The sequence below is a fragment of the Lonchura striata genome, chromosome 2 (genome assembly GCF_050655825.1).
Source record: "Lonchura striata isolate lonStrDom1 chromosome 2, ASM5065582v1, whole genome shotgun sequence".
Lineage (NCBI taxonomy): Eukaryota > Metazoa > Chordata > Aves > Passeriformes > Estrildidae > Lonchura > Lonchura striata.
The window spans coordinates 46,338,453-46,355,688 of record NC_140704.1 but is presented as its reverse complement, the minus strand read 5'-3'; the positions used below and the strand labels follow the sequence as shown (position 1 = coordinate 46,355,688).

The 17,236-nt window shown below is 37.3% G+C and overlaps 1 protein-coding gene across 7 annotated transcripts in view; it reads right to left on the bottom strand.

Moving 5' to 3' along the window:
* The window catches only part of BBS9 (Bardet-Biedl syndrome 9), a 291,335-nt gene that overhangs the window by 31,868 nt on the left and 242,231 nt on the right, over positions 1-17,236 (bottom strand). Inside the window, exon 23 of one of the 7 annotated variants that reach the window (XM_021553257.4) lies at positions 17,150-17,190. The exons of the other annotated variants lie outside the window; for them this stretch is intronic. Coding sequence (XP_021408932.3) covers positions 17,165-17,190 — 26 coding nt within the window. The 3' untranslated portion in view covers positions 17,150-17,164. Of the gene's footprint in view, positions 1-17,149; positions 17,191-17,236 lie in introns of those variants that run through there. 7 annotated transcript variants of the gene reach the window in all.

The window sequence follows — 17,236 nt, the reverse complement described above, 5'->3', positions numbered from 1 at the left end:
GATACACACTTTATCAATAAAGAAGAAATTAGGAAAGTCAGAGGAGAAACATTTAGAGAGATCAAGACACACTATATAGTTGTTCAGTGTCCTAAAAATACCATTTGAGCACATGAAGTAGGAAAACAAGTAGTATGGGAATACAGTGGCAACAAGCTGCATCAGTGGAAGAGGGAACGGCAAGACCATTTTTGAACCATGGTGCTTCTCCATCACCTCTGATGGATGGCACTGAACAAAGACTGTGGCTGGCAGTGAAACCTTCAGCCAGGCTTGCAAGATTAAATGGCAGGCAGGAACACAGCAATGCAAGCTCTCTGTGGGACACTGGCTGAACTGAGGTAACAGAATTCAAAGTATAAACATAACATTTCAGAAAAATATCATTTTACCATGTTCATCAACAAATCAAGAACAATACCAGTAACATAGTTACACCCACAGCTACATCATCTTTTACCACAGCCTCAAGTCTTAAAGTCATTCCTAGCAGCTGCTCCACAGAAGGCAGCATTGCTAGACCAAAGACAGCAGCTCAGTAATTTAGATATGCATAGATACTGAGACCAGGTCCCCCGCTTGGGTCACCCGGCTGAGAATCAACAGACTACTGTTGCTTTGTTTCTAACCACTTCCTGACTACAGTTTGGCTATTTAGTCTTTCGCCACCTGGTTTATATTTGATTTGCAAAAATAAAAATAAACAATATCCCTCAAAGAGCAACAAGAATACTGCCCAGTTTGCAGTTTGTGACCAGAGAAGCAAGGAGCTGGGCTCATTCTCTGGTACCTAAGCCACAGGTCAGACCAGTTGCCAGCTAAGCCAATATTTCTGGTTTGAAGCATCTGCTGAACTCTTGCAGACAATTAGAAAGATTTGTTCCATCACTGAAATAGAAAACCAAATTTAAGAAAGGCTGTGTAAATAAACTGGAAGTTCATTCAAAACCTGGGACACAGAGGCCAGCTATTTCTGGAATATAAAGAAATCAAGTTTGGAAAAGTTCTTAAAATTTGAAGATATCATTCTGCTTATTTCCTTCACTGTGGATGAATACACAGGAATAAAAATGGTTCCAAAGCATAAAATTTAAAGAACAAGATTAATATTATTTCAGCTGTTTCTCTGTGGATAGAAATCGACTTTTTATTTTGTTGATGACCTTAAAAGTCACTTGCTGAATTAAAAAGCTGGGATTCCTATATTTTCATGGTAAATGCATGTTGTATTGTAAATAATTGCATTTAGAACTGTAATATCATAAGCATTTTGTAAATAAACAAACCCATTGTAACACTTTATGGCTATCTCATATCTAATAATTTTCGTTTAACCACTTTTAATTAACTTGGGGATTAGTTCTTCCTACAAAATTAAGTTTCAGGATTAAAGTAAACTCTATAGCCCAAAAGCCTGCTTAAAGTTGCTCAAGGTAGCATGTTTGCTTAAAAATGCAACTTGTCAATTAAACAAATTGGAATAACAGCATTTTAAAACCCTGTTTAGAACTTTAATTCCCAAATGAGTTCAGAGTTACCCCAATCTCATTGTAACATGATTATGATTATGCTCCTTAGCTTAGCATGATGATGAGAACCTGAAAGGAATCCATTGGACACTTATAATCTATCTCCAGAAAGTACAGAGCAAGCATATTTTATCACTTCTGTAGGCTGGACTGATAACACTAAGTCCTGGTAGTAAGGCAGTAGGAAATAAGTCCTCCCAGTAAATGGGAAGAGAAAGAAGTGCTTTTGTTGACTACCCCCATATTTTCATATGCCCCAAAACAGCTGCACCTCTTGTTCCCTATCTACTGATTCCAACTCTTAATTAACTAATAGAGGGAAAAAACCTCAAAACTTCCCTGGCAATGACTACACTTATTTTCACACTGAATTACAGGGAAAAAGAAAATTTAAAAATCTGTGGACTTGCAATCGCAATGTTCACATGGTGCCACGTGCCATGGCCCTAAATCAGGGAAAAACTTAATCTATGCTTGCATTTTAGCACACACATATTTCCATTTATTTCTGTATCAGTACTCACAAGTTTAAAGCTAAGTGTGATCTGATTTTTCAGAATAAACTGGGTAACTCCTGCTTTCCATTTTCTTCTGTGCCTTCTGTTTTTGCCTAAAACCAAACCTTTATTTAACTTTAAGAAAAAAATAAAGATTCTTTCAAACATTACTTAAATAAAAACACAGGAATTTTGTTAGCTCTCAATTGATGTTGCTTTTATAAATTCATCCAATCCATTTGCATTTTAGGTTTCAACAAAATCCTGCAGGAAGGTGTACTGCAATTTACATGCTATGTAGAAAGGCATCCCCTTTATTTTTGCAGCCTTCTGCCTTAATTTTAGTATTTTGAGAATTTAGAAGTTGTAGATGCCCCATAACTGGAAACATTCAAGGTCAGGCTGGACAGGGCTCTGAAAGCAAACTGATCTGATTGAACATGTCCTGACCTACTGCACACCATTCAAGCTTTTCTACTACGTCTCTATCATATCATTCACCTCTCTTCTATTCTAGAAAATGTTATCATGAAGCACATTGGCTCTAGCTTAAATTTTGTCCTTTGAATCAGTCTCCTCCCCTCTTCTTTTGTCTTTCCTGTCCTCATGGAGCAGCATCTCCCCTCTCCATTTTCTAATAGATCCTGTGCCTTGATAAGTCTATCAGCTCTGAACACCAATTTCCTAACTCAAGTAGGAATTTGTCCCTTTTTGCCTAAGTGGTTATAGCTGGGTAAACTATGTTTTTTTCCCAGTCAGACTCTGTTCCAAGAAGATTTCCCGTCACGTACTCTTTCCTCCCACAGCAGGCCCAAGAGGAGATAGCACAGGTACAGACAACACTTCTGTTTGTAAAAGGCCCTGTTATTCTGAGCAGGTGAGAGACAGGAGATACCAAACTGGCTAGAGTGCCTTCTTGCACCCTTCCAGACATTGTGATTCCAATCCTGTTCCTTGGATGCCAAATTCCTGCAGAAGAATGTCCTCATTCATGACTGTCACAAGTACAAACAGCACTCACAAAATAAATGGATTCCAAACTAAACCTAATCCCCAAACTGTGACAGAAGCCATTTGAGTAATCACTTATCTGTCAGAGCTGTACTTCACTTCCTCTCCACATTTCCCACCAAAAAGGGCAGAGATGAGCGCTGCAGTTCAGTTGTGGGAAGCTGCTGGCATGGAAGGAAGCTCCAGCTGAGCTTATAATGGAAACCACCTGCCCCTTTGTATGACAGAACAGAATTTCTCATTATATTCCCCTATACTCCTTACAAGACAGGAGATTTTCAGTGTCATCATGCTAGAAAAGGAAAGACAATTGTAAAGGACAAATACATACAAAGGAGGTTAAAAACAAAAGAGTATTTTTTTTTCTAGTGGGTACACTCAGCACCTCAGTGGGTTAGTAAAACAAAAATATATAGTGCAAAATGTGATGGAAAACAAATAGAAAGTAAGAGTTATTGCATCAATTTCCTTTTATCTCAAGATAATGTCATCATTGCAGACAATAGGAAAAATAATGTCCATCTGCTTTTAATAACCAATGTGTTGTTGGCCTATCAATGTCCCAATCTGGGTTACCGAAGCATGAACTAAGAGCTAAGCACAACTGGCAGGAGTCCCTTCACCCTTTCCCCACCTCAGCTATATTTTCTAGCTTGGATATCATACAGAGCACATTGAAAGTTAAGATTCCTTGGAAAAATGGATTGATTTGGGTCTCAGACTTTGTTGATTCAATGCATTTGCTCAGTTTTGAATATAAATGTAAAATCAGTTACAAGAAAGAGGCGGATGAAAAATGTGCTGCCCTTTTACAACTGGTGACAGTTATAAATCCTGTTATATGATATCCTCCTCTTTTTAAATCAGTATCGTAGTAACAAGGCATGAAAGTAAGAGGGATCATGTTTATTACAGGGGACACCCTATTGAATAGAGCCTCACAGCCCTTTGAGCTAAGTTAGACAGAGATCATTAGGCAAAGATCATTTTGGGGGGGACCTAGAAGCAAGCTCCCAGACCCTCAAAGTTGTCAAAAAGATGGTGGAATGTAGCCTACAACTAGGAAAGAAAAGTAACAGGCAAAGAGCTATGCTGTCTAACAAGATGCACTCTGCAGCCTCAGTGGGATTCAGTATTTTCTCCACACTCTCTCCTGAACTGTTGTGGAGTGTTGCTATGTACTATTGAATACTAACCACATTCCACCCCAGGGGTGGCTTCGTTTCAGTACTGGGTGAAGTGATCTTATTTAAACATTACTTAGCTCACAGGAGTGCTGTGAAACTTAATTAAATTAATGCCTGCAAAGTGCTTTGAGTTTCTCAGATGAAAAGTGCTACAGAAATCCAAAGTACTATTAGTGTTTCTAAGGATAGGTGAAGCAGTTTGAATAAACTAAAAACCTACATAAATCTTCCCTCAAAGTAAAAGCTTTTGGCGTATCAGCTAACCTGGTTTTTAATTTTGTTTTCATTTTTAAGACCTTTACAATTCCTAACTTCACTTTCAATTTAAACAACCACTTTAGAGCAACACAAGACAAAGCAAACGATTACCTCATTCATTTTCAGCCTCAACTTTACCTCTGCTCAAAAAGGTGCACTCAATATTTCCAACCTCAGCACTGTTGAAGAAGATAGCCAGCTTTTACCTGTGATCCAATATGCAGGCAACTTTATTAGATACACAATATCCAGGTCTTGGATCTTCAGTGAGTTTACAGTTTTGTAATCAGTTGTTTTTGGGAAAGTTAGCTCCAGTCTCTAACTGTTCTGAGTAACAATACCATTATGAAATGAAAACGCAAGCCATAACTACCATTGTCATCTTGAGTCTACAGACAGGAGAAACAATAGTTTTCAGAGAAGAAAATAGATTGGAGAGATGGGGCTTTCTCCTCAGCCTCCATGACTGCATTTGGAATAACACACTTTTTCATATGCCCAAACTAGGACACTTAAGAGGTCCTAGTCCTAGTTTCCTTTCCTAAAAAAAAAAGTTCAAAATATTATAATCAAAGTTCAAATATTATAATCATGCTCTTTTAATATGCAGACCGAGGCCAGCTATTTACATGGCACATAGCTGAAAACTATATAAGAAATGCATTTCTAAAAAGCATAAACACAGAGCATTATTAAAGTCATGTCACGACATGTAAAACTTGTACTCAAACAGAAGGTAATTAAATCCCAGAAAACTCATGAGAATGCTTGTTCTCTTGAAATTCTCATCTTACTTTCTGGGTCAAAACAATATTAATAAATATTCTAAATAGAAAACTGCAGCAATTGAGCTTTTAATTCTTTTGAGATTTGTCTGTCACCATTTATTTCCTTTGCAGGCTGGAAATATGGGAAGGAATGCTGAAACTCTGTCACCTGCAAGAAAGTATCGAGGGATGTGGGTACATAAAACGATATGGCTACTCCACTTCAGTATCACTTTATTCAGTGCAGACCAAGAGGAATTTTTATTGATTCAGTGCACTTTGGGGGTTTGGCATCTAGTTACAGGTTGTATAACACTACTGTGAGAAACCATTTTTAACTTTGAGTATGCATGACTGACTGCTTGTGACTACTTTTATGTTATGAGGTAACTACACAGGAACAGAGGAGGCTGTGGTCAAAAGGAAGGAAGTCCCAATCTCTACCCTATATATATTCACTGTAATTGCCATCTGCATATAAAAATATGTGCTCAGTTTGAGTAAAACCACATAGAACATACACATTTTCTTGAAAAAAAGCGTAAGAATATCAGCACCAAGCAAGATAATAAAATGCACAGAATTTGCATTATACAGCAGTGCAATTTAACAAGCAAATAAACACCCACCAGGCTAAAGACTGATCAAACTACAGAGTATTCTGCTCACATGCAACCACAGAAGTCAGATCTGGTGACTGCACTAGAGTACACACACCAAAAACATGCCACAACTTCCATGTCAATATCATCCTATCAGAACCTGGCACATATTTTTTTTACCTGTGTTGCCTATCACTTTTAGTCCTCATATATTCACTCAATATTTTCTTTCCAATACTTAGCTATCATTTTTCTGAAAACTGCAATAGTTGCTTCTCTGTTGCCTACTCTCTGGAAGCTCTACAATATTAATAACCATCTGTAAACAGTTATTAACATTGTTGAGCTTCTAGAGAGAAAGCAAGAGAGTGCAGTTACTCCTCAATTCCTCAATTCCTTTCATATATGGTACTTCAAGTCTTGTCTATATCTCCTTGTTTTCTGACCCAGAATACAGTTCAAAAAGTCTTTAAAGACCCACTGTTTCAATTCCCTTTAAAGTCACACATTTTTTAAGTGGAATCCTTCATTCAGTAATATCCCCTTCTTTCCTAAGAACTCAGATCTTGTTATTTGGCATACCTGAAAAGCCCACATTACTGCATTATCCTAGCTGTCCTTTGCTCTGAGGTAACTTTTCTCTTTCAGTGTTTTTCCCTCTTTTAAAATAACATGCATTCCTTACACAGACCTAAAATTATTTCCCGCAGCTATTCCAGAAATTTTGAACAGTTATTTTTGCAGTTTAATATAAACAGTATTTATACAATGCTTTCTATCCAAAAAGCTTGAAGAACTTAACGCTTTATGCTAAGTTTTACCATATCTCCGTGAACTGCCTCTTTATTTACAACTCTCTTCCCTCTGGGCAAGTAAGACTATATCCACATTACAGAACCAGAACCTAATGCAGCAGGGACTAGAAAAGCCTATGGGCTGGCTTCACGCTTGGCAGAAACTCATCTAAGTATGGGCTGCAGCCCAGAACGAAGGTCCACCCTTCCTCCTCCTCCTCCCTCCTTTGAGTCCCTGCAAACAGGGCTCACACAGCCAAATCAGGCAGCAGATGACACTACTGAAAATAGATCTTTTCTTCTGTCAGGTTGCTAATTGTCTCAGCTCAGCTGACCATCCCGCCATGCACTGGTGGTGTCACCATAAGGCAGGGAAAACACATGGCTGAGAGGCAAGCATAGCTCCTGCTCCTTTTAACGGGAACTTGAACTCAAGTGATTCAGATCCCTGTAAAACTGCAGCCACAGTGTAGAGGCAGGCAGATGGCTGCTCTAAGGAGCCATTAATACAAAATGGAGTGCCTATCTCCTTTCTCTTACTCCAGCTGCTTGTTTCCATTTCTTCCTTGTGCTGGTGCTAAGACCCACCAGACTTCACAACTGAATTATCACCTAACAGCAAGGAAAGCTAGAGATAAAAATCACACAAACATTTATTTTCTGATGGTTTAGTGAACAAAGTGCTAGCACATGGGTAAAGCAGGAGCAGGAAAAAATAAGGGGAACAATTTCTTCTCTCCAGCAAGAAGTGATCCTGGACCAGCTTAGTGACCTCATGTAGCTCTACACTACAGGAAAGGGCCACAAGCTAGACTGTTGACAGAATCAACCAGAAATACGTACTGCCTGTTTAGTGTTGTACTTGCAAACATTTCAGGCTTTTATCTCAAATAGTCTTAAAGACCTTTTGTCCACTCATTGTTTGCCAATATTTGTCAACTTCCTTCTTTCTTTCTTAACCTCTTAGCTTTTAATTTCTTACAATTCACCAATTAAGCTCTGCTGAGTATTTGCTGACTCTTATGTTTCCTAGTTACCCAAAGTCCGAATCACCCTATTTTCTTTGGATAAATCCCCTTCATCTTCCTTTACTGTTATATCTTTCACTCAATTTCTGCAAAATACTTCTCATAGTAAAATATTGTCCTCCTTTTAACTTCTTCACTAAAAGTGGAATTTACCCAGTTTTACTATTACAATCATGTCTTTCCCTAACACAGATCTGAATATCCAGCCTTCCCCTTGGAGCTAGTTCTCAGAAGACTCAATTTGTTTTCTCTGCTGTGAAGAAGATCCACCTCTTTCCCAGCTCAAAAATGGGAAGCAGTTGTGTTGTACACACCACAACAGAATCTCATCCCAAGAATAACAGACACAAGTCAATAGAGACCATACAGCTACCAAATGATGTCTTTATTGTAACAAGAGGCTGTCAGTCTATAATGGTTCCCTTCATTAAAAATGCATGACAAGCATCACACTATAAGTAAGTTTTAAACTGAATTTCATCTTCTATTTGTTGGCTCTCCACCTTACATTTAGATCTAATTAGACTATGTTAATAGACAGTGCTGATTGAAAAACCCTATAAAAAGGGACAGAATAAGAGCTGAGCAATATCCTCAGTATGACTTGATCCCATGAAGTTCTCAATGCCCAGAAGTCAAATGCATTTAATGCGAGGGCACCAACTGAGCAGTAAATAAATGTACTGCCTCAACAACAATATGCCACCACTGATCTGAACAACATTTGTATGTCAGGCTATATAGTTCTTCTCCCTTGAATCCCTAGAAACTCGATTTACAGGAATGTTTTTCCAGAAAACAGTAGATAATCTCTTGCCTACATGGCACAATCACCCACAGAAAAGCAGTTGTGAAAATCTCTCAGCATTGCTCCAGCTACAAGAACCTGTGTTCACCCTTAACTGTAAATTCTTACCAGTCCTAAAGCATTAAGGATAATGACACAATTGTGTAAAGATAGACACACAGGCTATTGCAGACCTCTTCAGAGAATAGGATGCACATTTCTTTAAAGCATTATAAGAAAGCCTTTTTTATTTTTAACACAAGGATGCAGTGTGGGTTTTAATTTATTTTTAGTTTAAGGGCAGTTTAGGTTACTGTGCTTTCTTACACAACTGTCATGCAAAGAACAAAACTCCAACTTACTGTAAGCTTAAGAAGCCCCCCAAAGCAATTTTAATACATTATTACTGAGAGGACAAATTGGCCATTCTGTCAACAGAGAACACCAAGAAGTTTACTAGTCTCCTTACAAGATGGGCAAAGATGAAATGTGATGAATATGCAGCTGATGAAGGAAATGTATAGTGAAAACTCTTCAGGATGGTACTCAGTCTGCTAGCAGAGGGCTCTGCCTTGCCAGCTGCCAGAGCTCAAACAAAGCCTTTGATGAAATCACAACAACCCTTGTCTCAGTTTCACAAAAAAAAAAAAAAAAAAAAAAAAAAAAAAAAAAAAAAAGAGACTGTGGACAGTTTAATTATCACAGAACCATTACCATCAGCAGCAGTTTCATAATCTTGAAATGCTGCCATTCTCAAAAGCCATTTGCCTGAAAAAAATCCTTAAAACACAAGAGGCTGTCATACTGTCCAAACAATAGAGCAATTCTTATACAATCAGACGCCACAACTAATTACTCAAAACAAAACCACCCCCCATATTTTTAAACAAGGGAACAAAGGATGTAAATTTTATCCAGAAATATTAGATTTTAAAAGGAGTAAAAATATCCAAAAATCAAAACAGATGAACACTATAGACTTGCCTTTCTTTCATGCTTACACATGCACAAAACTGATTCTGTGTTAAAGGAAGGAGTACATACACTATTCATATTCCTAACAAATACAATAAAAATAATAAGTAATAAAAGCAAACTGTAGGAGCTGTTTTGGTCACTTTCACTTATATTTCAAAGGAATTGCCTGCTTCATTCACACTCTATCTTATTTGGGTTAATCAAACTGTATTTTATTTTTTCTTTGACACCTATAAAGACTACTCCGATAAAGTGCCTATTAAGATAAGTGTTTCAATGTTCTTTTTTCTTACCATTAGTCACAATTTCCTAATGCTGATATTTTGCCAGGATGACAGAGGAAGCAGTTACAAATGCAAGTGATTAGTATGTGTGTGAGTGCCTTGACACACAGTTTTGGTCACTTACTAATATAAATAGTGAGCTGGCCTAAGGGCATCTTTGTGTCATTTTCCATTAATAGAAAAATATGAACCCTTTGTAGCAAGTTGCTACTAAGCATTATGTCCTTGACTTCGATTGAGTTAACTTTTCAAACATCTGATGTTTGTTATTCATTCTGTACAGCATTTGGACGTTCTAAAAAACTCAGTAATCAAAGCAATATGCGTATTGGAGAATGTTCTTTTTGTTAGTTTATACTGGTCATATATCAATCATCTGACTATACAGACACTGGATGAAGTTCAGACTTTTTTTTTTATTATTATTTTTTATGAGACAGATCAATATGTAACAATTATGTATGCAAATAGTACCCAAACACATGGGAAAAAAACAACACAGACAGATGGCAAAATCCTCAGCCAGTTGAATTGAGTAGGGCCAGAATTACATTCCTAAAATTTTGGCTAAAGAAATCCTGTTTGAGAAGGTAAAAGGAGTCCAAAATGCTGGAGTTTATGAAGAGGAGACTCAGAGACTGGAATAAAAACACACTGCCAAGATCGGAAGACAAGTTAGGAACAGCTAGAGAGGAACTGCTGCAGGAAAAGCACAAGTACAGCTGAAAGTCTGAGAGGACAGCTTGAAAGCAATGAAATGAGAGGATGAAAATGGGTGATTCAGGCAGGAGACAGTAATTAATGTAAGCAAATAAAACCAATAGAGGAAACAAGAGAAGAGATGAACCTATTTTGCAGCCCAGTTCATTTAACATAAATGAGTGGAAGGAATATGGCTATTGGTTGTCACAATGGGTCCTGGACTAACAGGGGGTGTTTAGAAGTGCTATAAGCAGCTTGTGGTGGGTTTGATCCAAGTCTGAAGTGGGCATACAGGCCAGACTTCTCACTTCTGACAGCCCTGTACTTGAAGATGAGGCATCATTGCCTGGGGATTTCAGGGCTCTGCATGGTATATGTGGAGAATAGATGCAACAAAGGGAAGCAGAACCAGTCCAAGACTTGAAAACAATCAAGTGAATCAAGTGAATGGAACAGACTACTGAAGAAAAAAGGCTTGCACCTGGAGGCTGCAAACACCATAAGTAGCAGCTCCTGTTTCTAAGGGGCTGACCTGCATTAAGACTCAAAGAAATCCTTTGGAAGAAATCCAAAAGGATTTCTGCTGCTACAGGAGGGCCCTGGCATTCGAGGTCACCTATGGTCCAAGAGAATATTTTTCTGGCTGACCTGAAATGAGAACAAGGCAGGAAAATTTTCTTTGCTTCATTCTTCTTACTTGGCTGCTTTTTCTGGAGTCCCTTAAACCAGTAGCAAAGATGTGTAAGGCAACTTCTATAAAAATCAGTGGGATCCATGGAAATCAGGTATTGTAACCAAGATATGCCTTGATTTTAACTAGATGCTATCTAGCTTCATCCAAACAGGAAAACTGCTTCTTCCTCTTTCTTCAGTGCCTGCTTTTTCTTTTTTTTCCCTAGCAGAAAATGAATGCATAAAGTAATTTGGGAAAGGCATGCTGCACTACATACATTATCTTTATAGGACACATAACAGCCCATGAGAAGCAACTCTGAAGACGCCTTTAGCTCACATCCACATCCAAGTGAGTTCTGCACAGCCAGCAATATGGGGAACTCAAAGCTCACTTCAGTGGTGTCTCCTTCCACTGCCAGAGCAACTTTCAGCTCTGCTCCTAGTAAAACAACCATGTCTAGAGCAAAATGTTTTAAACTCTGTATATATGTAAAGGCAGAGAGAAAAATATTACCTTCACTTCCATGGAATCAGTTAAGGAAGGGATAAATTACAAAACAAATTTTAGGTGTAACCAGAGTTGAAGTGAGGTGAATTAGTAAACCAGTAAGGTACCGCTGGCATCCTGTGAGACATTTCCATGTAGTCTAACTTCTTTTTTTCCTCCTTCGAAGACACACAAAAAGTCTGTTTAAGCAGCATGCAGAGCCCTAACCATGCTCTGAACAGAGTCAAACACTTGGGAGTCTCAGTGGCTGCCACTACACAAACAGGGAAAGTAGACTGGTGTGGCAAGAGATTGCTCATACGTGTAGCAAAGTACTTGGATCTAGCAGCCATTGCATCAATGTCACCTGCAATAAGGTTTTTGGGATACTGTGCTCAGCAGTTTTGATTGGCCCTACACTGAAGCAGAAAGCACAACATCTGCATGCCTGGGTGTGTAACTTCCAAGAGGAGGTAAAATACAGTGCAGAGAATATCTCAACAATCCTGATAACAGTGAATTTATTGGATGTAAAATAATACACTATAATATAGGTGAAATGTAACTTAAGACTATAAGTCTTCTATAGAATTCATATGTGTTTGTTGAACTTATAGACAGCAGGAAGAAAGATTATTTGGAAAGATACCACATTAAACAACAGAACAAATGCATAAAAAAATATGCATCCTTTATTTGGGACTTGGCATAAAACTGAACAGAGGGAGAAACACCGCCATACATTGTTGACAGAACAGAAATGTATTTAACACTTCTTCGATCTTATATAAATAGTAAGCTTATTCTATGAAGATTTATGACACTAATTCCACTAGATTATTTATTTTAAATGAGGTATTTAAATCAATTCACAAATGGATTGTTCCACGCCAACTTGGATAGCTCACAGGCACTGTACAAGGATTTTAACATAGTAGCCCTTTTGGCAGGGGAGGGGAAATAGCCGTGTTTTTCCTTCCCCACCAAAAAAGGCTTTTCTATTAGAAATATAAACTCAAATCCAGGGTGACAGCTCATCTTTCCCTAAATCTAGGCATGTTTTTTTTAAAAGCCTATGAAATTATAAAGAGTTAGGAATTATATACAAAATAAAAATATGACAGAAAGGGAAGCTTTCATCTCTCATGGAAGCAAAGACTGTTTTTGTTGATACATATGGAAAAAATTAGGCCCAATTATATGTTGTGCTTTGGCACTGTGGTTCCAACTTCACCACAGGCTTATTTTTTTCACAGATATACCATTACAGCCAATTCTGCCCTTGAACATTTGAACTCAAACCTCGTAACACAGGCATTTTTGTTGCTAGATTACTTGTACCCTGGATGAAATATTCTATGTTACCGTTGTCCTATATTTAGAAGTAAAAAAAAGGTTATCTGTATAGACTTCAGAGAACATATACTTATAAAAATATAATAAGATTAAAACATCTTGTGAATAAGGCACACTTTATTGCAGAATAATATCTTGGTTTATAAATTAGACTGTAGAGGGACTGAATATGATGTGGTAAGAGACAGAATAATAGAGATCATCAGAGAGACAGAGGAAAAACTTATTTTAAAAAAAGAAATCTGTATAAGTTTTAAACAGGACAGATGAGGGAAAGGAAACCGTGATGAAGACAAGATTGTAACAGTCAAGGCAATGACAGAAAGGACATAAAGGGTAAAACAGACAAAAATCTGAGGTTTACAGATAAAAATTTTTATGAGAATTGTAATAATCGTCATTTAGGAAAGACAATAAAATTCAAAAATAGGCAGCTTTAATTTGTAATAAACAGACAACTAAAGGCCTTGAAAATACAAATTTTTATTACAGTCTTGCAGCTCTTTTGGAAACAGTGATGTAATTTGCAAGTCAAAAGAGTTTGAATAAGCACTAGTCCAGTTACTCCATAGGTATCCCTGTTGCTAAGTCCTTATAGAAGTTTACTGATATTTTATTATTTGAAGAGAGCGCACAGACGCAGCTATCTTAAAATTCTGCATTAAACATCACTCTGCAATATCTGTGAACATCATTAGTCATAACTGGGCTAAAGACACAAGCTTCCCAAAGATCACAGGCACAAGCAAACATGTCCTGGCTGTCTATAACCTGGAAGAATAAAATGTCAGAGCAGGCAAGTCATCAGCCATCTATCTGTGGTATTTCCTAAATGCCTAATATACCTTGATATACAATGTCACCTAACTGAAATACTATAACAATAATTGGTTCTTCCTGTACTTAGACAAGAATGAACATTATGCACAGAAAATGGAGAGGGACATAAAGGACAAGGGAGAAATATTAAATGGAAACATAATGCATATAGTGAATACTAAAAAATTAAGCTATTGTGGGTTGAAGGAGAGGACACTGAAATTTTTCCCCTATGTAGCAAAGGCTGCTGCAGAACTAGGAAAGAATTCTTTTCAAATGGATTAATTTTTATAACAACTACATGAATACTACAGAAAAAAATTCCTGCAGATTCAGATGTTTCAATAAAATCTTAAAATGACCAAAACCTCTTCAAGAATAAAGTTTACAACAGTTTCCTCATGAGTCTCCTCATTGTAGAAACAGCAGGAGAAAAACTGAAAGCAACTAAATGTATCCAGTATTTAACCAATATTCGGGCAGACAGGGCTTTTTAAAATACATTTTTCTGATGCTTGTTTGGGACACAGAATTTATTTTCTTAAAAATTATTACTGTCCATAAACATCAACAAAAGAAAATATCAATATTATTAAATAGAGTGTGAACTTAATTGATTTGTTTGAAATGAACTCGAGCCATCTTGAAAATACCAAAGATACTTTTGTGAATACTGTGCCCCTTCCAGTCTTTCATGGGAAAATACATCTACTGTTGATATCTGCAATCTCGACAGTATGGATAATCACATTCTGATAAGATCATGTTGTCTGGGCACTGCAAAATTACATAGTTCTGTAGTCTGCTACAGGTTTTCCATTACATGCACAAAGACAAGAGTAAGCTGCAAATTCTGAAGCAAGCCAGCTATCAGGCTGATGTCACTTTCCTCCATATTATTCAAGTAAAGTTTGTAACTAAAACCCAGTTTGATAAATAGACTTGAATATGAACCTTGCAAGAGACCTTAGAACCGATGTTTAAAAACCAGCAGAATAAGTATGAAGTTAACACAAAACAACAAAAAAACTCAAACCCACAAATATACAGCATCTTAATATATCTTTTGTTTATTTCCTGATTTCCTATATTCCAAAATGTTCATCTCCCAAAAACTCTACTAAGGAGTTTATGCTTTCATAGAATTTTGACTATCCTAAATTAGGAATAAAAAAATTATAATGAAGAAAAAACATTATTAAGACAAAATTATATAAGTAAATTGTTATTATATATTTGACCTGACACACCAAACTCAAAAAACACCAACTATCATTTTTATCTCTCATCTCCAACCTTATGGTTCTCATTCCAAACATATAGCAGTAAATCATAAATATTTTTGTAGCAGTAAATCATAAATATAGCAGTAAATCATAAATAAATCAGAATTATTTTTTCCTCTAACTAAAAATGGGATAGCACAGTAAAAAGTTATTAAATTAAATCTGTAAACCATCCTTTAAAGGTGTATACTCACATTAGAGTAGCCCTATTCTCTTACAGCACTGATTATTGATACAGTGGTATTTGAAAAAAATGACACCACTTTTCATTTTATGTTTCCTGGAAAGTTTCCTAGGATGGCTTCTCATGAACAACACTGCATTTAGTAAGAGACTAAACTTTCTCACAGTAGTCTCACAATGCACAGTGAGAATGATGCTGAGACTGGAGAAGCCTGAGGCAGTCAGTCTACACAGTGCTATGGAATACCAGGTATATTTAAGAGTGGCAAGTGTGACACACCAGCTGTGGGAGTAGTGTAGCTCTCTCCACGTGCCACTTTCACTTCAGGAGAAAAATGTTGTGGGTTTTTTCCAACAAAATCTTCCTATTCTGCTTGTATGATGAAGCTAAGCCCCAAAGAAACCTCATGTTTGTGCTACAGAAGTGAGGCAATGATCCACTGGCTGGATTAGCCTCATGCATCTGGGTTCATTCAGGAAAGTTAAAGTGATTAAGCAAAAAATTTTGAAGACAAATGCATTAAATAACTTTTAATGCATTTGTTACAGCTTGTATATTTTTAGTGCCCTGGTGGCACACTCTACCATCATCTTAATTCCAAAAAGAGACCCTTCACAAGGGCATTCATTCAGCTTTGGTTTACATGCTTTATTTCTCAATTTTAAATAAATCCACTCTCACTTTCCTAATCATCCCCCTATACACAAGCTCTCTGGAAACAATTCACTGCAATCCTTTTCCTTTCCTCTGTCTCCACAGAGAATTATACAGGCTACAGTTTTAAAGAAAACACAGTTTATGAGTCAAAAATACTGTTTGGGGAAATACAGAGTAGATGACAGATGTGTAATACAATATGGAACTTGCATATGTGTATGTAGGGGCATATAGGTTAAATTATTGCCTGATGGATTTCCCATGACAGAGAAATATAGGTAGTAATTCTGACCTTTTAAAAGTGTTCATTGGTGCTCTGGTGCTGAAAAACAACCATTAAAAATTATTTTCTGTAGTAAACAGGTGGCTCATCTTTGCAAAGGAGCTCTCAGATGTTCTGTATAATGACTCCTATATTTCCTTACGTCCCACCTGCTGGTCATAAGGCAAGGAAAAAAGAGAAATAGCTGTAGTAGCCCTAACTCTGAGTAGGCTCTTGGTGTCAGCCTTTTGGGTTTAGAACAGGTACATGTAATTTATGACAGATATTAGAGTGATTTTGAACACTACAGAGAAGCAAAGAGATCTATACTGCTCATGCAGGTTAGGTCATCTAAATCTCTGTTAAGTCAGTGAAAGGCAATCGAAGAAAGTAATAAATTTTTATTGGACACATCGTTTGGGACTTTTGCCTGAGTAACATTCCTTCTTTTTGGCCTGAATGGGAAGCCAAAATACAGCATCCTTAGGGTATTTCTACTACAAAGAGAAAACGAAGAGAAAGTTGCATGTTTCTTTGAAGCGAATTCTCACTAACGACATTATTTGCCTTTCACCCCAGATTTGGCCTCATCTTAGCTCAGTCTTTGCTTTTTCTGAGGCTCAGTTTTCACAGTTGTGTATCTACAATTCTCCACAGACTTGGTTTGTTTGTCTTCCATATATTTCCGCAGAGAGAGGGAAGGCTTATAGCGAATTTTAATGGGCACCTCTGTGAAGACGTGGCCCCCAAAGACAAGCTGCAAACCTGCTACTGATTCTCAGTGCTCTTTGGGACTGCTGGCTTCTGCCACCACATTGCCACTGCTAGTGCCAGCAATGCTGGAGGAAAGCATTCATTCACTTGCTTAGACATGGAAGTATGTAGACAATAGTCAGTAAGACTCCTGAGTCCACACACATTTTGCTAAGAGTTAACATTAAGTGGCAAAATATCTCTGTGTCTTGGCAGGAAACAACTTTCACCCCTTACCTCCCAGCTGACTCCACAGAAGTTTTATTTCTTCTTATGCTGAATTAAGTCTTACATTGCAATATAACAGTACCACAAAAAAAAACCACAACAAAA